The sequence below is a fragment of the Eublepharis macularius genome, chromosome 6, assembly GCF_028583425.1.
Source record: "Eublepharis macularius isolate TG4126 chromosome 6, MPM_Emac_v1.0, whole genome shotgun sequence".
Classification (NCBI taxonomy): domain Eukaryota; kingdom Metazoa; phylum Chordata; class Lepidosauria; order Squamata; family Eublepharidae; genus Eublepharis; species Eublepharis macularius.
The window spans coordinates 102845535-102873387 of record NC_072795.1 but is presented as its reverse complement, the minus strand read 5'-3'; the positions used below and the strand labels follow the sequence as shown (position 1 = coordinate 102873387).

Sequence of the window (27853 nt, the reverse complement as noted above, 5' to 3'; positions counted from 1 at the left end):
GTTCTGAAGGTCCAGCACTTCAAGCCTGGATTGGTTATTCTACCTTGGGGTTCATGCGGATGAACCCCTAAAGAAGTGCTGTCTCTTTGAGTGGGTGTGTTGCATGAGACGGGAGACCATGTGTGCAGGTGTCCCGTACACAGAGCTACATGCCTACTATTCTGGTTATGCCAAAGTTAGAAGCCATGGACACTTTTAGTTAGCAACTCACCCTGTTCCTGTACTTTGCATTAGAGATGGTGCCTAATAAAGGTATTTTAGATAGTAAAGTTATTTAGCTGTATAAGCCATACCTTGATTCCTGCTGCAACGCATCCTAGCTGCTTGTTACCCAACTGAGTAAAAATCCTGAGGGGCAGTTATGGAAGGCAGGGGGCATCCCAGCTCAAGAGCAGTAAATAGCAGAGATCCTGGAGGTGGTTGTGGCACTACCTGAGATACAGTGGGAGGGGCACAATCCCGTGTACATGACAGGTTCATCTATGATGGGGACAACCCTACTTGCTCAGAAGAAATCCAGGAATTGAAAAACTATGGCTATATATTTCTGATTAATAGCTATTGTCTTATTGTGTGTGCACATTTGGTGGTGCACAGGGCATACAGTAGCTCTTTTGGTTGATGCTAATTGCTAATGAGGCTATCTGCAAACCACAGACTGCGTACTACTGGTCTAAATCCGTGATTCCCAATGTAATGCTCACTGGCACCAATGCACCCATCAGAGCTTCATTATACACTCACCTGTGTTTGAGGAAAATAGGTAGGGCCTGTTCCTAGCAAGCTCTTCCAGGGAAAAGCTCCTCCCATCTCAGTTCACTGCTAATCAGCTGGGCATGGAGGCCAGCCTACCTCCACTTTTCCCATGAGGCAGGTGCCCTGTAGTTCAGGAAAGTGGGCAAGGTCCTCATCCAGTGAGGCTTGCGGTTGGCAGGTGGCTCCCATCCTGAAACAGCCACTGCTGGAAGAAACAAGCTTCTTGAAAAGAGAGGCTCCACAGTGCTGCAGGAGGGCACCGAGTAGGCTTTTTAAGTGGGAAAAGCTGAGCACCCTTTACTTCTCTTTTTGCCTTCTTGCTCTCTCCGTGGCATGAGGCAAAGTACTCTTGGCCATCTTGCAAGGCAAGTAAAAGATATGCAGGCTTCCCACTAAACCAGCTAGCAACATTCGTTTGGAGGCTTCCTTTGGAATGGCCTAACCAAAGCAGGATTCTACAGTGGGAAGACTGGGCATCCTTTATTTCCATTTCTGCCTTCTTGCTCTTCTACTGGACATCTTCTAAGCTCTCCCATATCAGCAAGGTACATTACTTAGTCTTCAGTCCTATGGACAGTTCCTGAGAGTAAGTAATGCCTTATATATACGTCTCCCCTTGAAGTCAACTCAGAGCCTACAGTTGGTACACAATGCCACAGCTTGGTTGTTATCAGGAGCTAGGTGCCGCACATGTATTACTCCCATTCTGCAGTCACTCCATTGACTACCAATGAGTTACCAGGCTCAATTCAAGGTTTTGGTTATCACATGCAAATAGGATTGTCCCGATACCCTCCCACTGTGTGTGTGGGGGGGGGGGGACTGGCACTTACCTCATGCCGGCAGTAAGGTCTTCGTCGCATGTATGCGCATTTAATGACGTCACCCCCAGAATGCCAGCCACGGGAGCAAATTGGTCCCAAACAAAGTGCAGGAACATCTCGGCCCAAAAGCTGACATCTCACCCCAAAGCCAGTGTAATGTAGTGGTTAGAGTTTCAGAGTAGGATGTGGGAGATCCAGGTTCAAATCACCATTCTGCTGTGGAAACTCACTGGGTAGGGTTGCCAGGTCCCTCTCATCTCCTACCAGGAGGGTCAGGACACCTGGCACTCACCTTATGCTGGCCATGAGGATCCTCTTCACGCATGTGCGCCACAGGACTGAAGTGATGACGTCACTTCCAGAAGTGACGTCACCACAATGGCCGTGTGAGTGCTCCTGCGCTCTGCACAGGGCTGATTCAACCCATTTGGAGCCCAAATTGCCACAAACAAAGCACAGGAATGCTCCTGTGGGCGGTGCAATGACATCACTTCCAGAACTGACATCGCCACACCTGTTGGGAGCGCATGTGCGGTACACATTCCCGAGGTGCCTGCCGATGGTGGGCAACCTTCAGGAGCTTGCCACCTCCCGCTGGGTGATCGGCAGATCAGGGGGCAAATCCCTGGGAGTTGAGAACGAGACGCCTCCCCTCCACTGCAAGTCCTTTTGGGTTCTCCACAGTATATTACTATTCTTGAAACGGCCAAGCTTATGAACCTATTCTGAAACCAATATGCTTATCAATACTCCGCAAGTAATATATAAACAAATTGTGTTGAATATGCATCTGTGGCTAAATTAACTTCCTATATGCATAATAGATCAATTTTAGAATTTCAGGAAAAACTGAAAGATGCTTTTGATTATGTAGCTGCTAAGAAAAATTAAGAATAGTTATTATAGAAGCAGACCAATTAGAAAATTAGTATTTCAAAATGTTGAGTAAAAGTAAGTCAGTAAGAAGATGGACAGGAGCAATATTCTGTAGCTCAAATACGCTGTTATAATATTCCCTTTATATTTTTAATGTATTGTTATTTTCTTTTTCTTTTCAAATGAACTTTTTATCTGTAATACTCTGCAACCATTGTGTTTATATACCTATAAAGAAATTTTACATTTGGTTTGCCTCACAGCCACCCCAACGTGCTGACCATTCTGTCATACAACCATCTCTAACAAAGCCTTCCTATAATATCAGTTAAACAGAAGAGATTTTTGGTGGCAGCAAAAACCTTTGGGGAAGCACCCAAACAGGGCAAAACACCATAGGTGGTGTTATCAATGAGATTCAAACCCCAAAGAGAAAGTATTCTGGTTAAAGTAGAGAACACTTGAAGATCTCTGTGTGCGGAGAAGCTCTCTGTGTGTTGGTTGTGACCAAAGCCTTCCTAAGATAAAAGTTTAATATAATGTGGTGTACCGCAAGGGGCAATACTCTCCCTCCTATTGTTCAACATCTATATGTGCCCCCTCGCCCAGCTGGTGCAAGATTTCGGGCTTGGGTGTCATCAATACGCTGATGACACCCAGCTATATCTGCTGATGGATGGTCAGCCTGGATTAGCCCCAGACGCCTTGGAGCATGCTTTTGAAGCCATGGCTGGATGGCTGCGGCAGAGTTGGCTGAAGTTAAACCCTTTGAAGACGGAGATCCTGTACTTGAGTCACGAGAACGTGGATTCGGGACTCCTGCTTCCTGTTCTCGATGGGGCAGTGCTTACACCAGCCCCAAGAGTTAGGAGCCTGGGGGTGATTCTGGATGCCTCCTTGAAAATGGAGGCCTAGATCATGGCGGTTGCCAGGTCATAATTTTTCCATCTTCGACAGACCAGGCAAACTGCCCCCTATCTCTCGACTCGCAACTTAACTACAGTGGTCCAAGCAATGGTCACCTCTAGGTTAGACTACTGTGACACGCTTTACGCAGGGCTTCCCCTGAACCTGATCCGGCGGTTACAACTGGTCCAAAATGCAGTGGTGCAGGTCATCACCGGAGTGCCTTGCACTGCACATATAACACCGATATTGCCCCAGCTGCATTGGTTACCAGTGGAGTACCAGATCAGATTCAACGTTTTGGTACTAACCTATAAAGCCCTATGCAGACTGGGGCCGGCGTATCTACGGGACTGCCTCTCCCTGTATGAGCCCTGGAGGATGCATCGATCCAATGATAAACAGCTGCTACTGGTCCCTGGCCCCAGGGACGCCCATTTAGCGTTGGCCAGAGTGCTGGTGGAACGCTCTGTCTAAAGAGATCAGGGCCCAGCCAGATTTGCTATTCTTCCGCTGGGCCTGTAAGAAACAGCTGTTCCGCCAGGCATATGGTTGACGCTCTGGGCCTCCCTGCCGGCCACCTAGAGAACCACAAAAAAGAGAGAAGCGCCCTTAGATACAATGCAGAACTACCAGAGTGGAAAAACACAGCTAAGGGAACAAACCAATTAACAGTCAAAACTCTTATGAAATTATTTAGTGATATAAAGTGGCGCAGTGCATATAATAACAGCAAATATAAATATAAATTTGATACAATAGAATCAAGTAAAGTTCAAGGACAAAAATCAAACAGCTCAGGAATGGCCAATATAGAAAAATCCTTGTTTCAGCAATAGTGCTAAAGAGTTAATAACAGAGATGACAAACAGACCGGAGAAGCCGTGAGGTACCCTCATTCCTGTTCAAATAAATTTTTTTTTATAGATGTACTCTTCTCGCTTTCTCTCAACAGGTAGAACAAGGAGATGGAACACTCTGGAGGACCGAAGAGACCTGACAAGGAACCGGTCATCAACAACGCTTGTTTCCAGACTGCATCAGGGGCCAACAGACCTCCTCACCATACATCTCCGCAAGCTGTAATAACATACATTATTCAAATAAAGACCAAATGTGTCATAATCCTATTGTGTTACAATCTTTCTTACAGGGAGACTCGGCAACACTGACGCTTAACAAATTCTTAGCGACAGTCCGACGCACCCCTCTTTTTCTTTTCCCTGTAAGAAAGATTGTAACACAATAGGATTACGACACCTTTGCTGTGGCGTCTATCTGCTCTGTGATTCCTCAGTTCTAGAACTTTCTTGACAAGTAGCTCAACCCATGTAGTCAGAGTCGCTGACACTTGATACTGGAATGTGAGTTTTCTATACTGTGCCTTCTTTAAGCACTGAGATCAGTGTAATGTGCTTCACTTTGATGTGCTTCATTTTTTAAGAGTATCTTGGAAGAAGATGACCTCAACCCTATGCGCAGAAGTTTTTTCAAAGGTGTCCATTTGGTTGCCCTATCCTATCTGTCACATAACTTTCAAATGAGTTGGGGCATTTTCATATCAATACATATATAAAGGGTAGAGAGACCTGTTATAAAGCAATCATTGCTGGAAAATATCATGCCCTTTCAGAGTGGTAAGTGAAATTACAGATTACAGCCTTTCCCACCAAGCGAAATGCCTTGTCTTTAGTTTTTGAAGTCTTTGTGACTAATTTTTTAAGTCCTTGAGAAATTTAGCAATTTTGTCTAGCAGGCATTCTTGCTCCAGGGGTTGAATAAATGATGAGACAGAGTGCAGGCAAGGAGATATTTATAGGGACCAACCTTTTGGTTACAAATTTGCAAGCTTTCAAGTTTTGCAATGTTCTTCAGACTGAGTATTTGACAACAAAGAATATGACCCATGTAATATTTAAATTTTTAAAAAAATGTTAATATATAGTATTAAACTACATATTAGAGCTATGGTGATATGTCAATTACCAATTGTAAGATCAAGTGACATGACCGTAACTGAATGTAATTTATATAATAACTGAATGTGATTGATATATGGCTGCAGGTTAACACCATAATGATCTATCGATTAAAAATTACTTTTTAAAAATTGCTTGATAAAGACCTCCAGTGGTGGTGGTGGTGGGGAAATGGCCATCATGGGGGGGGCTGCAGCTGCGGCAAGGAAAGTATGGGGGAAATTACCATGTGGACACGCCAGCGCATCTGCAAATGCTTCTCCACTCACAGCAGAAACTGAAGGAACATAGAAAATCGTTGCCTTATGGATGCAGCCCTGGTTTTTCAACACACAAGAGAAGGTCGTTTTCCCTCTCTAAAGTGAACATAAACATAGGGCTGGCATCTTCTACCAAAGGCCTTACATTTGCTTGGAAAGGCTTATCTGCCACTATGAGAACTGCGGCCACAGGAAGTAATGTGAAGAACAGAAATATGCCCATGAACAGGTTATGCTATTGTGCTATTCATAGTGCATTATTGCCTGGATATTATAAAAGCTGCCAGAAAGACGCATCACAGCTGACAGTGAAATTATCAAAGAAAGGAAATATAAGCTTATGTTCCTCTAAATGGATACAAGTCAGGAAAGCTATTCAAAAGAGCCGTTTTCTTTAATCCCCATCATAAGCACCACTAAAAGCATTCATAATATAACTGACTCAGAACACAATTGCAGCACTACAAGGCTGATTCCTGCCACACTCAGTACTTCGGGTAAAGGAAAAACTCTGCAAAAAAGCAGATACAAGTGAAATACACACACTCTGACTCTCTCAGTAACTATTTACCATTCTCAATAGCTTCAAAACTTTTTGTGTATTCATGGCTCTGTCTATTCATACTTTGCTTGCAAAGGCATGTCTGGACCACATTCTCTCTCATAGAAAAAAAAATTACTTTTAACCTTTAGATAATCTTATTCCTGTCTGTTTACCTGTGAATGTATAGAGAGCCCCCCATCTTGGAAAAAAACCTTAAAAGTTTGTCATGGTGATTTATCAGTGCCACCCTATGTTGAAGTCATTTTGTCATTTCTACATCTACTGCAACTAGATTGAATTCTAAGTGGAGAATCTGTGAACCTTAAGAAGATACAGAGGAGTACCATCATCTGTACTTACAACTAGCTGTATGGACCGAATGCCCCTTCCTCCACACCACTGGGTTATATGTGCATCTAAGAGCGCCTCCATCATGGCACAGGTAGTGTGCACTGCTACGGCACACTACCTGTACACCCTTTCCCAGAGTCACTGGGCAGCATGTACACATGGTGGTAGAGGGCTCAAAAGCAAGTGGGTGGGGGCAGGGAGCCCCAGTGTGTGTGGGCCACCAGCCTTGGTCCCCAGCCTTGGTCCCAACCATGTCTGCTAGGGTGCTTTCTGAAGACTGCAGCAGAGAAGGCACAAGTATTTCTAGTGGCATCATGTTGGGTTAATGCAGGTTGTGGTTCTCCAGGATTTTGGAAATGGGGACAAGTCATAGACTTGTGCTTGATGTCTGTTAAAACTAGGGGAAAGACACACAGGCAAGCAGACACAGCAGGTGGAGGGCATGTGGGAAGGAAGGGAGGTATGAGTGGGGACGCATAGTGGACAGAGGAGGGCCCCTGGACACTCTCTACCCAAAGACCCCAAACCAAAAATATCTACTTTGAATTCTAACCCTGTATAAGTATTTCTATGTTTCCTTGCAATTCAAAATGCTGCTTAGCCAACAGTTGTTTCTCCTTTGTTTACTCCAAAATAAAAATCACCAGCATGAAAACAAACTGTTTCAAAGGCCTCCAAGGCTCTATACATTTTCATAGCCTTTTCTTTAAATCCAGAATTCAAAAGGATTCTACAGTCAGTGACTAATTTATAATCCACTGGTCTAAATGTCAAGCTATGTGCCTGAAACTTCTGTAGTTTCAAGCCAGGATGGGTGCCATTTGGGTATTTCGACACAGAAATATTCCCCACAGTACTTAGGATTCCCACGCCTGTTGCATATCTCAAAGAAGCAGTAAGCTGTCAGGATTCAAGTTAAAAAAGGTTTAGCCTCCCTGCAGATCAGCTTCTGTTCCTTCTCCCCGTCTGCCTTTTGCCATGGCCTAAAAGCAGATCTTTAAGCACAGATGTAGTCTCTGGAGGTGTGTCTTTTCCCTGCTACCCATCCTAAGCCAGCAGTAGAAACCTGGCAGGTTTTTTTGAAGGGATAAATCTGTACCGGTGCTTATTTATGAAATGATTCAGTACTTTTTTTTACTGAGCAAGTAGTTAGATATATAAAATAATGCCAAATTTGCAAAAGAAATTCTAAAGCAATTCACAGAAATACACACACAAGATCTAACCAATGAAACAATCTGGGAACTGCACAAAATTTTAACTATGCCAAACACAATGCCATTACTGTTGCCTTAAACATTTGTGATGTTGGTTCTAATGTGGTCTCTTCTAGAATTAGAGTTGCCAAGAAGCCTGGAAAAAATTGTCCCGTCCCTTTAGTAGAAGCTTAATGGGCAACTGAAATTGGCAACTGAATGGTTTTCATGGCATGGAGATAAATTGCATCACCTGCTAAATAACATGCCATGATTTATTTATTTAAAACAGTTCTGTTCTGTCTTATCTCTTCAGAGTCAAAGCAACTAGCAATACAGCCACCAGGTTGTGAGGAAACAAATTATAATAGTCCAAACTGATACAGTTAAAACACAGATCGAAACACACAAATTACAGACTTAAAAGCACTCAGGAGTTATTAAGCCTCCTTTAAAGGGACTGGATTTTTTTCTCCAGGGCTGTTGGCAACTGTATCCAAGATGGAGTTTTAATTTCCAATATTGAGCTTTCCCCCTATACATTAAAAAATTATTCCTTTTAATGTTTCACAAAGGGAGCTTTGATAAAAGCTTATACCCTGGAAATCTTGTTGGTCTTTAAGGTGCTCCTAGATTTGAATCTTGCTCTTCTTTTTAATAACCACTCTTCTCATATTAACATTTGTTCTTTGTCAGTAATGTCAGAGAGAAAGCCTAAGCAGGTCTTCTCAGAAGAAAGCTCCATTTTATTCAATAGAGCTTACTCACAAGAAAGCGTTCTTAGGACTGCAGCCTTAAATCCTCAAATTTGGGAGTCTGCAAGATTACTACAGCTGAGGAAAACCCAGCCTTCAGGAATAAGACATTACAAATAAGTAGAGACTAATTTCATTTGTGTTATTGCCCTTTAAAATGTGGTTTGTTATAGCACATAATATTCATGCTGCCCTTTGGGAATATAATTTATGTTTCATAACTGTGCGTCTTGTATCATTCTGAAGAGTTTTCATGAAGTGGCCCATAATTGTTAGAACTCACTTCTCAGCTTCTTACTGACTTCAGCTCAACACGGGCCTGCTTTTCCAGGTAGGAAAATCCAGACTTTGGGGGGGAAATATTTCAAAAGAGAAACAACTTCAAAAAAGAGGGAATATTATTCAGGAGCATCATCTTTGCTACAAACCTATGATGGGAGAAGATGTACTTGCAAAGAGAAAGGGAGAAAAGCCCCTAATTTTTTTTTAAAAAACAGTCTATTTTACAGGAAATGAACAAGTTATGCTCTGGCTCTAAGACTGATGATGCTGATTCATAATGGTTGGTTTGTCCCCCCCTCCCCCCCACACACATATTTCTGTGGTGCTCCTCTGATGGTCATACTCTGCCCCAATCTCTAGATTCTCTAACGAGAGGGAGAGGGAACAAGACTGAGGGACTAGTCCCTAGACATAGGTAGGATACAACAGTAAAAAATTCCAAATGCTGTCCCACCTCCACAGTTGTAAAGATATAATAATAAGCAAATGGTAGCCAACTCCAACAAAACCCACTCAAGGTGATAAAAAAAATCAATAAATAACCAGCCTGATCAAGATTTTTTTTTTATTATTCTGGGTACTTGCACATGGGAAAGGGGTAATTTCCCCCTCCCCTTTATTTATTTACTTCATTTAGGGACCCAAAGTGGCTTAAATCGTACTGGCCTTCATTTTAACCTCACAACAACCCTGTGAGATAGGTCAGGCTTAAAGTACATGACTGGCCCATGGTCACGCAAGAAGCTTCCATGGCAGAGTGGAGTTTGAACCCGAGTCTCCCAGATCCTAGTCTAGACTAGGGTTTCCAGTCCCCAGTAGGGCAGAGGATCCCCCGCTGCCAGCTGCTGCTCCCCTCCCCCCACCTCTTACCTGGCTGGCTGGAGGGGGAGGCATGGGGAGCGCACTCCAGAGCCTTCGTTGTCATGCTGGGAATGACGTCATTCCCAGTGCAACAAGGAAGGGAAGGCCCCTGCTCAGGGATATTTTTGCTTAAAATCGGCTGGTAAGTTTCCCTCGCAAGCACACCCCCCCCCAACCCCTCCATCCCCTGGTTTGGGCCCTGGGGGACCTGGCAACTCTTCTCTAGACACCTGAACCACTATACCATACTAGCTCTTTTTTATTTAAAAAGCTATACACACCTTAGTTCAATCAGCCTCTGGGTTCTGCCACATAGATCTGCCACTTACATCTGGTACCACTTGTCCAAGTAGCAGATTTATTTCCAGAATTGCCTATTATAGGCTTTATTCATATATATTTCTCTGTAAGCCCCACCCCTATGATCAAAAACCAGAGCTCCAGGGCTTACTTGTGTGTAATGACTCTTTCCCACACCACATTATATATAGAACGTACCTACACGCTTGGGCTATGTGTGAATTTGCATCTCTGAGGTACGACTACATAAAAAACCTTAAAACATTAAGAATATGCCTGCTAGCATATGAATAAGTAGTTTTGAGCAGCCTTAATAGGATTAATGCACCCACATCTGCATTGTCTCCACAGGACTTTTAAAATCATTCACTAGATACTGAAATGGTTCGGCTGTATGCAAAGTATCAGCTTAATCTCGGACTCCTGGCAGGCCCAGAGAAACACAGTTTTACTGTGTGGGTCTTAACTCCTTTCCCCGAGTGATAAAACAAACACCGAATTGTTCACTCGTCGATACTAGCAGCCAATAGCAGATATATTCAGGGATCTGTATGGTGAAAACTGGACCCTGGAGGTGGAAAAAGACAAATTGCATTTCATATTTGCCATGCATACCTCTAGCAAGGCAGCCAAATTACCTATCATTGCTTTAATAAAATATATGGTTACGTTCTACCTTTCTCTTCATCTTTTCTTTCACCACCCCTCCTTCAGTGGCCTTTTACTTGCTCTGCTCTGAAGCTCTTTTTCAATAAGCTACAAGCACATTTTATGCAAACATGTCCCGAGCCCTTCTTCTCTACGGAGTGAGCAGGGTCCCTTGCAATTTATGTATCAGCAAATGGTACCATCTGAGAAGCATGATAGTTCTTCAGAAAGAGAGACCATCCCATAGTGTTGCAAGGCTCAAAGTCTATAACCCTGGCAAGCCCTATCCCATACATGGTATAGGGCTGCCAGAAGTAGGCCTTCTGAGCTCAATGGGACATACTCTCTGATAAGCATACACGGAATCACTGCATTCACTGGGCCCAGTACAAACTGCAAGCACTGAGGTTTAGTGGCATGTAAGCTTTGCTGAACTAGACAACTTAAAAAGTGTTACTTGGACTTCACCATATACACAGAGGAAGAAACATTGTTTTGTCCTTTCTTTATTTTTTCTCTCCAGTTGAGAATTCCAATGTCAAAACTGCTGTTTTTGCGATGACACAAGTACAATGAATCATACATTTAATTCCTTCAAATGGTCATGCATTCTCTCTCACCTCGGTAGGGGGAAGGGTCTGGAAGAAAGGCAAAGTACCTACTTGCAGCCACCAACAGTAACAGATGGACTAACCTCATTCATGAGTAATATTGTGGCATGGTACCTTCAAAGCTTCTCTCAAATTCAAACAGGCATCAGTTTTTCATGTGGTGTATCCACAGTGTGAAAGCACCCTTCTCACACAGTGTGAGAGCACTCTCACCCAGCGATTGGCGAGAGGGGGCAAACTCCTGGAGGTTGCCCACCACCTTCAGGGACCTCAGGAGCATGTGTCGTGTGCACACTCCCACCTGGCGTGGTGACGTCACTTCCATAAGTGACATTATCGCGCTGGCCGTGGGAGCATCCCCAAGCTCTGTTTGGGGCCAATTTAGGCCGAATCAGATCCGTGCAGAGCACGGAATTCGGAGCACTCTCACAGCCGGCCCAATGACATCAGAGCCAGCCATCAGAGCCAGAGCCAGAGCGCCAGTTTAGTGTAGTGGTTAAGAGTGCGGGACTCTAATCTGGAGAGCCGGGTTTGATTCCCCACTCCTCCACTTGAAGCCAGCTGGGTGACCTTGGGCTAGTCACAGTTCTCTGAAGCTCTCTCAGCCCCACACCCACCTCACAGGGTGTTTGCTGTGGGGATAATAATATACTTTGTAAACCGCTCTGAGTGTGCATTAAGTTGTCCTGAAGAGCGGTATATAAATCGAATGTTGTTGCTGTTGTTATCACTTACAGAAGTGACATCACCGTGCACCTGGTGTGGTGACGTCACTTCCAGAACTGGTGTCATCATGCCACCACTGGAGCGTGCATGCGCAAAATCTGAAAGCAATGCTGCAAAAGGTAAGTGCTAGGTCCCAACCCTCCTGCCTACTCCTGCACCTGTGATAACTCCAACAAGGCATTAATTTTACATCCAAGCACACACTGACTGTGTTCCATGAAGCCAAACAGAGCTAGAACCTGGATTCCAATAAAAGAACTATTTCTCCAACTAATGATAATTTAATCTGCAGCAAACAATGCAAGCTTCACACATTCAACTATTTCTGTCAGTACGGCCATCTAACATGAAATTCCAAACTTAAATTTAAAAATAAAGTACAATTACTAGGGGACTTTTCATTTCCAAACAACCTGATCCTTATAGAGGTATACTTGGAAGAGTTCCATAGAGCTCAATGCGATTTACTCCCATGTAAATCCTGCAGCCTAAAATGTGCTAACTTGTCGTTTTTCTTAGGGAGTAAAAAATGCTCATACATCATTCTCATGAGCAAGATTTGGGTCCAGCAGCACCTTAGAGACCAACTAGATTTCCAGGGCATGAGCTTTCGAGAGCCCCATTCTCCTACTCAGTACACATAAGCAGCATAGTGAGCCATAACAGAAAATAGAAGGATCACAAGCAACTCTCTTATCTTCACCTAAATCCTGACGCAAATTACTTGTGCCCTATATCATAAGAAATTTGCATTGCACAGAGCGGGAAGACTAGATAAAGAATAATTCAGTTTTGCAGTCTTCAGGTAGTCCATTCCATAAAGTGAGAGTGACCAAAGAGAATGCCGTGGGAGCATCCCCAAGCTCTGTTCACATGAGCAAAGGTGCCGTGGCAGGACATAGGGAGAGAAGCGCTCCATAGGTATACTGGACCAAGGCCATGAAGGGTTTTGTATGTGATATCCAATAGCTTGAATTAAGCCCGATAACTGATAGGTAGTCAATGGAATTACTGCAGAATGGGAGTAATATTCATGCTCCACCTAACTCCCAATAATAACCAAGCTGTGCCATTGTGTACCAACTGTAGACTCTAAGTTAACTTGGAAGGGAGACCTATGTATAGTGCATTACAGTATTCAAGTCTTGATGTTACCATGGCCTGAATACAGGTGGCCAAATCAGCCATGTCGAGGTAGGGGCCAACTTCCAGGCTAGAATGAGTTTGTGGAAAGCCCTGTGGAACCCCGCAAGATAATTCCCACTCTGGAGACAGCTGGTCTCCAACAGCAACACTTTGAGCCCGTTCCATGAGAAATGATTTAAACTAGTCCAAGGCAGGTCCCTTGATACCCACTTCTGCCTTCAAACACCCCAACGAGATGGCATTGTCTACTGTATTGAAGATCATGCACATGAAACACCCTGAACAACTGAAAATGTCATATAAATGTTAAGTATCATTATTATGCCACTTACTAGAAATGCAGGGGGATAGCTGAGTTTTTTTTAAAAAAGGAAGAATGTCTACAAATCTGTAGAGAAATGACATTTTAAAGAAGTCTGATCAAAGTATTTCAAGTGAATTTGAACAAGAGAGAAGATCATATAAAGTGAACCATTCATGTGATTTGTGGCAGATGTGCTGTTAACTAGGAGACCCAAAAAGCAACATTATCCACAGGGGGGAGCACATGTGGCAGCTACCTGTAACAAAACCAAGCACACCATCAAACAATATTTGCAGACAGAAATCTGTAAGAGTGGGATTGCCAAACCTGCCAAACCTGAAGGATCAGAGGAGGGGAGTCACTGAAAATGACAGATCATTAATACTCTTTAGAGCTCTCAGATAGATCCACAGCTTCACCTATTCAAATGTTCTGGAAACTGCTTCAAATAATCACTATATATATTTATTTATTCAATTTTTATACCGCTTCCCTTCAGTTAAGATCCTGAAGCAGTACATAACAATTACAACAAAAATATAATATCCAATAAAATCACAATAAAACAGCCTAATACAAATAATTAAAAATTACTCTAGTTCCAACCCCAGCCTATAAAGCTCTGCAAATAACATAAAAATCACAGCAATTTGCTCTGCCTCACAATAAAATATTAAATACCAAAATCACACCGGAATAGTTCTGCCTTGCAGAGTTTCCCGAAACATCAACCGGTGCCTCTGAGCACGAGTACTTTCCAACAGTGCATTCCAAAGGGAGGACACCACAATTGTAAAGGCTCTCTTTCTGGTGGAAGAAAGTCATGCCACCCTGGAGCCAGGAACCACCATAAAACCCTGCGAAGATGAACAAAGCAGGTGGGAGGGGGTCATAATGGGAGAGGGAGACCTGAAGGTATGAGGGTCCCAGACCATGAAGGGCTTTAAAGGTGAGGACCAACACCTTGAATTGGATTCAAAGGCTAATTGGTAACCAATGCAGCTGCTTCAGAATTGGTGTTCTATGAGTTGACCATGGTGACCTAGTCAGCAACCTCACAACCACATTCTGCACCACCTGAAGTCTCCAGAGCATCTTCAAGGATAGCCCTACATAGAGCGAGTTGCAGTAGTCTGAACGAGAGGTGACCGTTGCATAGATCAATGTGGCAGACTGGATTCAGATAGATCTGGGGAAAGTTGTCAGGCCTGGCAAAGATGAAAAAAATGCTGTCTTAGCCACCATGAATACCAGGGAGAAATGCTAGGGGATTCATGGTTTCCCACCAAGATCATGGAAAATATACATATTCATCAACAAGTTGAAGAACAGAATGTCACAATCAGGGCATATCTTCCCAGCCTTCAAACTACCGGATCCTGCAATGTCAACAGCTGTGGATGCCGGGAGGGTGAAGGGGGCTCCCAGAGCTATTAGCAGAAATGTACGGCATTTTATTAAACATTACTAATAGTCCTTTTATCCCTTCAAAATGCTATGACACAACTACATCAACTCTGGGAAAATTGAAAAACAGTGTAAGCCTACCACCTTTTCTCTATCCATACCCACAACAACAAAAAACCCTCCTCAGATTTTCACTAGCTTCATCTTTTTTTTTTAATGGACTGAACTTAAAATTAGCTCACATTTATGGCTTCTATGATGATTGCTAATTAATATACATAATAGGTGATTGTCAGAATGTCAAAAATCTTATATCTTAAGTTCTAATAAAGAGAAAAATACTGGTTGGGTCCAATTCTAATCATGCTTAATGAGCATATAGCTCAAAAAACTCTGCATATTAATGACAATTCCAACCTACACTCTGCCTTCATATTTACTCATTCAAAACCTTGTTCATCCACCACTCAGAGATCCTGTTTCATTTCATCATTTCTCTTTCAGCAGGACCATAAAACTTACTCTTTAAAAAACATCTCTCTATACTTCTGTTTCTCTCTAAAAGTAACAGTTCCCCAAATTGTATGTCACACATAGTTACGTATGTTCCTTTCTCTGTTTCCTATAACTGAGGACCAGCTTCAAAAGGAGAAGAGCAGGGAACAGGGAAGGCAGCTGCTTAAGCCTTCCAGCCACTTGCTTGCTCAAAGTTTGCTTTCCATGGGGGACACTGAACTGCAGATACAACATAGTCCCCCCCCCCCCCGCAACTATGGCAAAGCAATGATAGAACTTGGGCAAACACATTTCTTGCAGTGTGCATCATCCTCTGTTCAGTCGTATACTTTGAGCTTTAATAATTCCTTGTGTTAACGGCTTTAACTAACAGGCATTGGACCTTATTCATCATGTGCTTTTTTTAATTTAAATGAGGTTTTTCCAAGAGACCAGAACACAGGATTGGCCCATTGGTGACATTCAGGCGGTACCTGAACTGAGCAAACCACAGAAGCCTTGTGCTCTACATTTTCCCGTTTTGTTCTTATACCAAACACAATGTCCCAACCAGAAAGGAGCTGGACTTCAGCTTCACACCACAGATGATAACAAGAGACGGGGAAACCACCAATGTGTAGTCTTTACCTGAGGATCTGGTCCCATCCTTTAGGCACTGATAGTTCAACCGTTCCTGCCGCTTCTAAAATTATTAGGTATTTCTTGCTTGTTCCCTTTTGAGGGCAACAGCCTCTTGTAGAGAAGCCATATTCTCCTTCTGCAGTGACAGACACTTCCTTGAGGCCAATTTAGACATGACTTGAGAGAATCATAACCAAGATCTTCAATATTTTATTTAAGTTCAAAGCAGCTGCAGAAGGAGTCTGTGGAATCTTAGGAAGGTCACAGTCAGAGGAAGTGCGAATTCAACCCTTTTCATCCATGCTCTTTTCCTAATCTAAGCCTTCCAGCCTCTTCCCCACAGCTGTTCCAGCATATAGTAACCGGTACATCTTTGTTACACTTGGGAAGGCTCAAGTAATTGTTTTCTTCACTACAGGGAGCTCAGTAAATCCAAAATGGGAGCAGAGACATAAAAATTCCATTCAACACAGCAGTGCCTTTGTATGGAGAACATCTTGTCTGTAGGATGCCTATAATACCTAATCCTCCTAATGGCTTTCAAACTTTCAGGAAACCTCTGGACATCTGCTGTGGAACTTCATTCTTGTACACACTGTAGGATCATACTCAGTTTGTGCAAATATCAAGAGGCTGGGCCAGTCCCACATGCAGCCCAGAAAACACGCTCCTGTTGCTAAACATTGCAGGGGAAGATTGTTAAAGGAGGTGGAGCCATCTTTCAGAAAAGCTTGTCTACTTTTGCTGATTTTTTTTCCTGTTGACGAACCTCTAAAAAGCTGCTGAAAAATTCCAGGTTCTCCAGAACACAGCTTGAATATGAAAAGCTTTGGCTACTATCTCCTTCTCTATATGACTGTGCAGTCACCTGATAGCAAGCTGTCCATGCAGCAAAAGCACTCAGCTGCACCCACACTGCTTCCATACACAGCCATTCCTCCTGGCTGAATCCAAAGGAGAAGAGAATCAGGGAAGTCCCCTCCCTCAGCCTGCCTGGAACCAGGGCTTTTTTTCAGCTGGAACACAGTGGAATGGAGTTCCGGAACCTCTTGAAAATGGTCACATGGCTGGTGGCCCCCGCCCCCTGATCGCCAGACAGAGGGGAGTTTAGATTGCTCTCCGCGCTGCAGCAGGGCCACCAGCCATGTGACCATTTTCTCCGAGGGCAACCCACTGAGTTCCACCACCTCTTTTCCCAGAAAAAAAGCCCTGCCTGGGACTAACAGTTGGTCAGAACTCTCCTGCAACAGATCTTCTGGTCATTACGGAATACTTATATAAGTAATCTAAGAGTTAGCCTCTGAAATTTTTCTCTTCTGTCTTTGTTTTCTGTTGTGAATTTACCATAAATGGTTTTATTCAATGGACTTGGCCTTAAGTGGCATGGGTGGGGGGTACAGCCTAGGACAAATGGAACTTTTTCTTAATTACGGTCAATATCTCCTTAGTGGGCCTTAAGTTTTAGGAAATGAATGTCCAAGCTTCCATCTGCTTCCATCCCCCTCCCAACTGAAGGGAGGGGAAAATGTGTGCCTGTGTGTGAAGAAACACAGTCTACTATAGAATCCAAACTTCTAAGAGAGGGGCAGACATTGACGAGAGCTGGCTGAAGCACCTTGTGTTCCCTGCCCCCCATATTTCTAAATGTAAATTGTAAAGCAAATACTACAAAAATACTGTAATTTTCCAATGGTCTCTCTTTCAAAGGCAGGCGATTCCAAAAGGTGGATGTCACCCCCCAAAAGAGTATTTTTCCTTTGCCCCCCAGTCTCTGTATCAGGCATCTGACGAAGAGAACTTGATTCTCGAAAGCTTATGCTAAAATAAAATTGGTTAGTCTTAAAGGTGCTACTGGACTCTTTTTGATTTTCCTTTGCCTAGACTCACTCAAGAAGACTGAGAAATAAATAAAAATAAGAGACACTCCACAATGGAAAGAGCATTTTTCACACCGTAGTCACATATATAATCTTCTCTTGGGGACTGAAATTAGGAATAACAACTTCTGCCAGTCAGAAGAACAAGAAGAAGAGATTGCAGAGCCTCTCTCCACCTTTCTCAGGGCCAAGCTACAAGTGACGAATGACGCTTGAACGGCAAGTGTATTTCTCCCTGTTCACTTGCCCTCCACTCAATCCACTTGCTGTTCAAGTGTCATTCGTCACGTAGCTTGGCCCCAAGAGCAGTGTTTTAGCTTTAAAATATGTGATTGGGGTTTGTTAATTTTTTTTAAAAGCACCATATGATTGTTTAAGTGGACAACTGCACAAGTGGTTCCTGCATAACTATACATTTAGTGCTATAAACCATTTAAAAATTCAGACAGCCCATCAAGCAAGCTTAGGCAACAAACCAGGAGGAAATTTGCCTTTCCTTGCAGGCAGGTACAAGTGGCCTCTGAAAAGCAAAGATGAAAAGAAACCAAGCTTACTGCAAAGGGGGATGTACATCTGTATTTTTCTTCTTCTGTCTAGCCTTTACTTTCTTTCTGCATCTTGTGTCTAATGCGCCTTGCATCTATTAAGCTGGGTATGTGGATACCCTCCTTAAGCTAAACAGGATGAGGTATGTTCAAAAGCTAGAACAAAGTATAGGGGTGAAATAAGAGAAGGGGTTGAGAGAGACAGAAATGAAGCTTCCCTGAGTATGCACCTCACATTTTAAAATGTGACAGGTGAGCTCAAAAAGAGAAGGTAGCCTCTGCTCAAAGGGACAGCAGCAATGGGCGTCTTGAAGGATTTATGTCTGTGCGCATTATTTTTGCTATACGGTAAACTGCAAAATCGAGGAAGCCTGACCTTCTTCAACATACTGTAGTTCTTAAACACAGCATCATCATTATGGAGTACATTTCCATGGTTTTCAATGTGAAAAAAATGCAAATCAGAGGCATACTTTGTATGCCCCCGAACAGTACTAATTCACAATCAATTTAAAAAAGAATTGAAAGACACCCGTAGCTATGGCACTGGACTTTGTTATGACAGGAGCAGCCAAGTTGAGCCTCATGGACTGTTTGTAGTTCCAGGGCAGCTGAAATGTGACTCCTGAAGCCATTCAAGAAAGTTGAATTAAACAAACAAAGAAACAATATACATAGAGAGTGCAAGGAAAGGCTCGTGCTTCCCTGTTTTAATCATCCAATGAGACTGAAAAAGACCAGCAGCAGAAGGAACAGACAGAAGTATAATCTATGAGGCTGTACAACACAGCAAGCTCCAAGAATGAAGATTAGACAGGGAGAAGGCAATATTAAGTTTTTTAAAAAAATCCCGCCCTTCCCTCCAAGGAGCTCAGGGGGGCAAATATCTTTCTTCCTTTCCCATTCTATATTCTCAGCAACAATGACCCTTTCTACACATCCTTAAAGGGATAGCCCACTTATCGAACGCTGGCAGCTTTTCCCCATGACTCAGACATCTCCATTTTCAAAACGGTTGCAAGCTGTTTGGCTTCCGTTTTTTCGGGGCCTTTTCTGGGAACGCACTTTCCTGTGTTCAATATGGCAACATGTGGATTAGAAGCTGGGTGTCGTAGATCTGTCCAATATTATACCAGTGTTCTCAAATTTTCCCAACCCAGGAACCCCATTTTGATTTAAAATTTTCTGCATGAGAGAATTAATGAACGTACATTTGATATAAGAAACCATATTTGGGGTAATGGCGAGACCGACATGATTCGGAGCTCCAGATCATCCGAGGTACTGTTTTTCTGGCTGGTGGGGCACCCAGATCGCCCACAGCCTCCTGATTTCAGTTAGAAATCCGGCAGGAACGCTTGTAGCCCTGAGAGTGAAGGGTCTCGGCAGGTGGGAGGCTCTGAATAAAGGGCTTTCCTCCCAAGCCTTGAGATCCTCCTCGGAGAAGGGCGGCAAAAATCTCTGCAGCAGCTTTGGGAGTCATTAAATTGACATAGGCTCGTTGTTCCCCAAGCCTCGGGAACGGAAATGAACAGAATTGGACGTTTGAAGCAGTGAGTACATCCCAAGAAGTTTATGCTAAGTTAAGATTTCTATCTCACCCAACGGACTGTTTTACTGAACAAAGACCGAGTTTTTAAAAGAATAAAAGACTGAGATACCAAGCTGAAAAAGTATACTAAATGACTGAGCAGTTTAATTTGAGGTTTGAGAGTGAGAAAAAGTTAAAAAGAGCTAAGAAAGAATATTGTTTTGCATACCTGCGGTTGGGGAGATAGCGACACGAGGGCGGATCGTGGGAATCGGAAGGCGTGCCGCGAGACAGGTAGTGGAGGATAATAGACGGAGAGGAGATAGAGAGAGAGCGGCGAGGGAGGTCAGGAAGATTAGGAGGGCCCGGAAGGAAAACAACGTTGGAAGAGGAAGTGAAGCACCCACCATCGAAAGTAAGGGAAAGGAAACGGAAGTTAAGGACTTACCATTGAAAGTAAGGGAAGATCGTCGTAGTGACAGCATTACCATAGAGAAAGATTGCCCGACATTTTATATCATAGAGAAACATCGCCCGACATCTTAAGGGTAAGGGAAGCCTCAATCGCCATTTTAACAGAGGGCAAATGTTTAAAATTTTGATATATAAAAATAGAGACTTGAATTAAAAAGAAGACGGAGTTAAGAAAGAGAGCTGATTCGTGGGGACCCAAGGCAAGTCCGATGGCCTCCAAAAAAGAAAAGGATTGGCAGGCTGCCATCGAGAATTTGGATAAGAAAATAACAGAGGGAAATAAAGAGATTCGGGAGATGATACAACAATTACAGCAAAATTTAATGACGGAAATGAAAGAAGCAATTAAGTCGGAAATAACAGAAGTTAAAAAAGAGATGGAGGCAATAAAAACAGATTTACAGAACACCTAACAAACGGTGCAAGAAACGCAACAGAGGGTGCAGGATGGGGAGAAAAAAACGGAGGCTATAGAGACATCGACTGTGGGTATGGGCGAAAGAACTGTGATGATGGAATGCAAAGCAATGGACAGACAAATTCGTATGAGGGCGGTCCTGGAAAAAATGGATGGATCCGCTCTGAAACAAGTAGCTGAAATATTGGCAAAATTTTGGGTACAAACAGAGGAGGAAATGATGACTCACTTGGATATCGTGTATAGAGTCAATTCAAAATATGCTGATATAAGAAACCATAACATTCAGAAACCAGTGGGAGAACATTTGGATCACCCTGGAAATGTAATGCAGATATGAAAGTCACTGTTCTGCCTACCCCCGCACACCAAAAACCTTCAAAGGGAAAATAAAAAGTTGAATTAGAACTCGTCAAGAAAGTAAACACTATCTATTGCCTTGACCTAAACAGAGATTTGTATTTTCTCCCTCACTCCAATTTCTAGTGGCTCATCAGGATTTTAGAGACTTTAACTGGCTTGTCTTAAAACATTTTTATCATACTAGCCTGGTACAGATTCCCCCTCCCCATGGTGTGTGAGGAAGGGGAGCAGGCATGAGCATTCAAGCGCTTCCTCCCACCTCCATGCAATCGCTGACTAGTCTGCAAGGGGCAAACACGTGGAGGAAGTACCCACAAGGGTTGCCAGGTCCAGGCTGGGAAATTCCTGGAGATTTTGGGAGTGGAGCCTGGAGAGGGACAGGTTTGGGGAGGGGAGGGGCCTCACAATGGTATAATGCCATAGAGTCCACCCTCCAAAGCAGCCGTTTTCTCCAGGTGAACTGATCTCTGTCACCAAGAGATCACTTGTAATTCCAGATCTCCAGCCACCACCTGGAGGCTGGCAACCCGACACCCACACCCTCTCCTTGTGATCAGCAACATTCCAAAACCAGAGTTGCGCATCACTGAGGATAGTCAATTTCTGTTTTACTTCAGGCTGCTGCTTCCTTGATTAGTCTTGTTGATACTACTTCATTATATTTAATTTGTACACTATGGGAGGCTTGAACCTCTTTCTCTCCATTATAAGTAACAACATCTATGATGTGTAATAAATTAAACTCATTCCAGTCCCTTACGCAGCAAATCACACCTAAAAGATTTGTGACAGGATTCACACCAAGCCACTCACTACTCCAACTCCTCTTCATTCTCTCTCCCTGTTCTCTCTTCCCTTTCTGTGATTTTTCTTATAAATATCTCCAAAACTGGTTTCCTTTTCATAGCACCAAAAGCTCATGCTGGAACAAATGCTGTTAGTCTTTAAAATGCCACTGGACTCCTGTATTATTTTGTAAAATTAAAATCAACAGTGTGGGGGGAAATATATGTGAAAATCTACTGAATGCTTCTTAGATACTCATTTCCAATATTTATTTCTATCAACATAGTAAAGAGGAAAAACTTCGAATAATATTCATAATTTTCTTTACAAATGGTGGTGCACCCAACTGCTGCCCAAAGTATTTTTGATTTTAAAGGTAAAGGTAGTCCCCTGTGCAAGCACCAAGTCATTACTGACCCATGGGGGGATGTCACATCATGACATGTTCTTGGCAGACTTTTGTTATGGGGTGGTTTGCCATTGCCTTCCCCAGTCATCTACACTTTACCCCCAAGAAACTGGGTACTCATTTTCCCAACCTCGGAAGGACAGAAGGCCTTGAGCCAGCTACTTGAACCCGGCTTCTGCCAGGATCGAACTCAGTTCGTGAGCAGAGCTTGGGCTGCAGTACTGCAGCTTACCACTCTGCGCCACGGGGCTCTTACATTTTTTTAAATTTTAGACTAATTTTCTTCATAGGGTTTTTGATGTGAGGATAAAATAGAGAAGACGCTGTAAGCTGCACTGGGGGTCTCCAATGGGAGAAAATCAGGCTATAGATATTGAAATAAACAACTTTTCCAAAGTGGATATTGTTTCTGCATAGGGGAAATATTATGTGTAGTGCCAACTTAGAAGCCAAAGTAAGCAGAGAAGATGTTGAAAGTCTTCTGTGACTGATGGAAGACATGAATGTCACTGAATTCAGTTTAGGTACTTCTCGAGAAGTTCTATACAAATCATACATAACTTGAGCCCCATGGGAAATTGTGCCTGCCATGTTTTGAACAGCTTCTCTCTCAGGCTGAAACTTGAGCAGAAAAAAAAATTCTTCCTGTCTACCGCACAAGCCAGCCATAGAGATCACTCACTGGCTGACCCCTGTATTGTCACTAGGTTACTCTCCATTCCAATCCCCCACTTCAGAACAAGTTTGTTATTTACTCATAAAACATTTATTATGATTGCTGTTGTTTTACACAGTAAGGTGCCAAATGGCTGTACAAATGAACAATCATTCTGTATTTTACAAATTACTTTTTTAAACCAAGAGTCCACCTGAAGTACAGGGGAGGGACAAGACAGAATGCTGAATCAGCATTCAGTTCTGTGAAATGGGTTGAGAAGGCTCAAGTTGTAGGATGAGAAAAAGCAACACAGCCCAATTTCATGATATGTTTTTATGCAGCCAAAGTTTCTGTCCTTGTCTCTCCTCTCCTACATTTCTTCTTACATCAAAGTTTAACCTGCAACCTCCTGGGGGGGGGGGCAGGCGGGACCTGCCCAGTACATACAAACATAAATACAGCCTTACTAGATCAGATTGGTGGTGCATCTATTCCCCCCTCCAGACCCTTCTTAAAGAAATGGATGTGGTATTTGTTATTTTCTAGTTATCTGGCACAGAAGCTGATTTTAGAGATGTTAAATATACTTGTTACTTGATCAACAATTTCATGTTTGAGTTCTTTAAGATCCTTCCGGTGAATGCCATCTGGGCCTGCAGACTTACTAGTTTTCAGTTTGCCTAGCAATCCTGGAACTTCAACTCTTGTCACCTCAACTGACTCAGTTCTTCAGACACTCTTCTCAAAAACAGCAACTCTGATATGGGTACAGTGAAAACAGATGCAAAGAACTCATTCAGTTTCTCTGCCATCTCCCCATCTTCCATAAGCAATCCTTTTATTTCTTTATCATCCAAAGGCCCGTCCATCTCCCTAGCCAGTTTCCTGATCCATTTGCCTTAATGTTTTTGGACATCTGGTCCTCAAATTCTCTTTTAGCTCACCTTATTATCAACTTACATTTGTTTTGCCAGAACTTGTGTTCCTTGCTGTTCACCTTGATGGGGAAGAAATCTTCCACTTTTTAAAAGAAGCTCTTTTTTGCCTTTTTATGGCTTCCGTGAGTCATTAACTACACAGGCATCCTTTTAGACTTGGTGGTACCTTTCCTGATTTGAAGTATGCATTAATAGTAATAACAACAACAGCATTTGATTTATATACCACCCTTCAGGACAACTTAATGCCCCACTCAGAGTGGTTTACAAAGTGTATTATTATTATCGGGCCTCAGTTGTTCAACACAGCATGAATCTCTCCCAATTCATTATACATGTGTTTGATCTCTTACTCCCTGTATGACCAGTCAAAGCTCCTTTAACACTGTGGTTACATTCTTGAAAAGAGAGGACTAAGGTCATGATAACATAGGTTCTAATGGAGATATGTTCACAGTATCAACACTTCCTATAGATGAGTAACATTTGAGGCAAAACTTGGAGGAGAGAGGCAGCTGCCAGGTGACTGTCTCTGTTAAGCTCCTTGCTAGAGCATCCCAAGAAGCCACTCTGGGTTGCCTTCCACATCCATGCTTCTTCTCAGGAGAGCTCTATAGCTGCCTTCCATGAGAGCCCTACATCCCCTACAGATGCCCCATTCCTCAGCCATGCAGGTCTCCTACACAGGACTTTTTTTCTGGGAAAAGAGGTGGCGGAACTCAGTGGGTTGCCCTTGGAGAAAATGGCCACATGGTTGGTGGCCCCTCCCCCTGATCTCCAGACAGAGGGGAGTTTAGATTGCCCTCCATGCCGCGCTAGGACAATCTAAACTCCCCTCTGTCTGGAGATCAGGGGGCGGGGCCACTGGCCATGTGACCATTTTCAAGAGGTTCCGTTCCACTGTGTTCCTGCTGAAAAAAAGTCCTGCTCCTACATAGATGGGAGGTGCCATGTCATTTTTAGCCAGCTTGTTTTTACTTCCCAGTAGACCGCTCATGTTGCACAGCCACCATTCAGAGACCAAACCCCATATTTTGTTTTTAAAAATTACATACAGGACAAAGAATGTTTAACAAACAGCTTCATAGGAAACAGTTTTATAGGCAGTGTTACTATAGTGTAATCTGAGGGACAGTCATCACTAGAGAAAGACTTTGTACTGATATAAGACTAAAAAGCAAGCCAATTCTCCATGCTAATGAGGCGTTCTGGCAAAAGGTTGCAGCTACAGGATTCTTAATAATGAAGCAGGCTTTCAAATATTTACTTTCAGATATTTCATACAATGAACGCATAGTCTCATACCTATGTCTCCATGGCAAGCTATTTGTGAATAGTTGCAGAGTTCAAGTCACAAAAAGTTCTGCAGTGCCTTAAAGTCATGCATGGTGGCATAAGCTTCCATGAGCTGGAGCCCACTTGGTCGAATACAAGAACTCAAATGCAGTGCCAAAGACATCAACTATTTTTACGCTGGCTCACTAGCTTCATAGCAAAAGAGCTTTCCAGTGTGTGTGATATTTTTGTCATTATACAAGTGACATTTTCTAAGAAGAAGCATAGTCAAGAGTCCTACACAGAGTTAGGTGTCTTTTAGATCTGCTGATTTCAATGGGATGCCTCTCTTAGAATCAGGGCAGGAAAAGATTCCACGTAACCATGAAGTTCCATAGCAAAACTGAAAACAAAAGGCCGCAAAAGGTTTGTGCAATTTTTCTCCCCTCCCCCCCCCCCGCCCTTTTTGTTTGCTTTTAACATCCAGCCAAATGCATCACTCTGGAGAACTTGAAAGCTTGCACATTGTTTTGCATCATTTTGGTCGGCCCTAATAAAAGGTATTATATGGTTTCAGGCTGTCTGTCAGATTACGCATAAGTATGCTGTTTAGTATATAATTATACAGGGACCTTGTTTACTTAGCACAATATCAAGCAGATAAGAATATGTTAAGTGGCACGTCACTGGTGTTTTCTCTTTCCTTCCCATCAACCACTTTTTTTTTGCTTGACTTTCACACCATAGGCAGTCTTACTGGGAAAACAAAGCAAAGGAGACCCCTGCTGGAATGGCCATGGAGACGTCTCTTCCGCTCTAGTCAAACAATTACACTCCCTGTTCCATTCAAACTTTAAAACCAATGCTATACACCAGTTAGTTTCATTCTACTCGGTTACTAGTTTTGTATCCTCTCTAAGCATTTCAGTACCTTGCCATCAGCTCTTATGCTTCCACTAAAAATAGAAAACTGAGAAATTGACCTTATTTGCATACGACTCTCCATCGATGAAATCAGATGGCTTGTGCTCTTTAAAGCATACTAGTTTGCTTTAGACATAAAAGTTTCCTGGGCCAGATAGCAGACAACCTCAGCAGTCTCCTTCAAAGTCTAGTCCCATAAATGAAACCACATGTTCTTTTACTCAAAATTCATCCAAATAATTGCTCCCGCTTCCACTCCCTAAAAAAAGCGCAGGACCACTTTTTGACTGAAGGACTGCACAATACTGATCAGGCGTACAAATAGGGTGGTTAACAGTGCAGTCCTAAGCAGTGTTACACCCTTCTAAGCCCACTGACTTCACCGAAACGAAGGGCATATCTATCTCTGCTTAGACACTGTAGGTGTGTCTTAAGGGCTAAGCTGTTTCATGTCAAATAACGTCAAGCATGTTTCTGTCACAGGCAGCCAAGCACACGATCCACTGTTAATTCATCCGGAATCATTCGGTTATTAATAGAGGCTACAGTGTACACACATACCTTGTTTTGCAACCGTGGGAAAACCTATCAACCCGCTTATCATCTGAATCCTGAGTACATGAGAAAGACCGAGGGTCATAAACAAGATAACCAGTGGACTTTAGGCAATCTTACATAGGCGCTAACCGAAATTCTCCACTATTGATCAGCCACCTGCCAACTTCCTCGGCCTTCCACAAAGACGATCCCAACTCCGACTCGAGATGATTCACACGTGCACAACGGCTGCGTGAACTGCCTCCTCTGAAAAAGAGAGTCCTTCGGCTGGGAAGTTTTGCCTCGCGGCTCCGGCTTACCTGTCGATACTTATCACGCAGAGGGTCATAATAGAGGCGGTGCAGCACATCACGTCCATGGCGATGAAGACGTTGCAGAAGGCTCGGCCGAACATCCACTCGCCGCCGATGAGGTCGGTCACGCTGACAAAGGGCATGACGGCCACGGCCACCGAGAGGTCGGCCAGGGCCAGCGAGACGATGAGATAGTTGGAGGGCTGCCGCAGCTTCTTCACGAAGCAGACGGAGATCACCACCAGGCAGTTGCCGGCGATGGTCAGCAGGGTGAGGAGCGACAGGACGGCCCCGATCACTACCTTCTCCACGTTGCCATAGCTCAGGATCAGCACGCACTGCGTGTCGTTGCCGCCGTCCGCAGCCGTGCCGAAGCCGCTGGGGCTGATCGCGCTGGGGCCGCCGCCACCCCCGGGGCTGGCGGTGACCCCCTGCAAGAGCTTCCCCAGGCGGGTGGGATGCAACGAGCCGGCGATCATCCCGGCGCCGCTGTGGCTACCGCCGCTGCCGCTGCCCAGCTGCCGGGGATCCTCCGGCGCGAAAGAGCGCAGCGGGCTGCTGGCCAGGAGGGGGCTGCTGCTGGAGCCGTTGAAGTCGAGGACCATATTGAGGAGGGCAGCCCAGGCAGCCAGCCGCCAGCCCCCCGCATGCCCGCCTCGCCACGCGGCGGTGGCGCCCAGCGCGCCCTCCTCCGCCCGCCCCAGCCAGGAGCGCTTGCGGCAGCCCCAGCCCCCAGCTCCCGCGCCGGGCCCGAGGGCAGCCGCGCCCGCCCCGCCGCCTTCCTAGGACCGCGGGCTGGAGCAGAGTCCGCGCGGCTCCCTCTGGCCGGCGGCGCCGCGCTCTGCAAAGAGAGCCGCCTCCGCAGGGGGCAGAGCCAGCCCGGCCCATCTGTCCAGCCGCCGAGGGGCCATGCCGCCCGCGGGGTCTTTTCCTGC

General features: G+C 44.0%; 1 protein-coding gene across 1 annotated transcript in view; it reads right to left on the bottom strand.

Moving 5' to 3' along the window:
- The window catches only part of HTR7 (5-hydroxytryptamine receptor 7), a 54378-nt gene extending 26855 nt beyond the window's left edge, over window positions 1-27523 (bottom strand). The window contains exon 1 of the mRNA XM_054983701.1: window positions 26925-27523. Coding sequence (XP_054839676.1) covers window positions 26925-27523 — 599 coding nt within the window. The remainder of the gene's footprint in view (window positions 1-26924) is intronic.
- Between the last annotated feature and the right edge of the window lie 330 nt (window positions 27524-27853).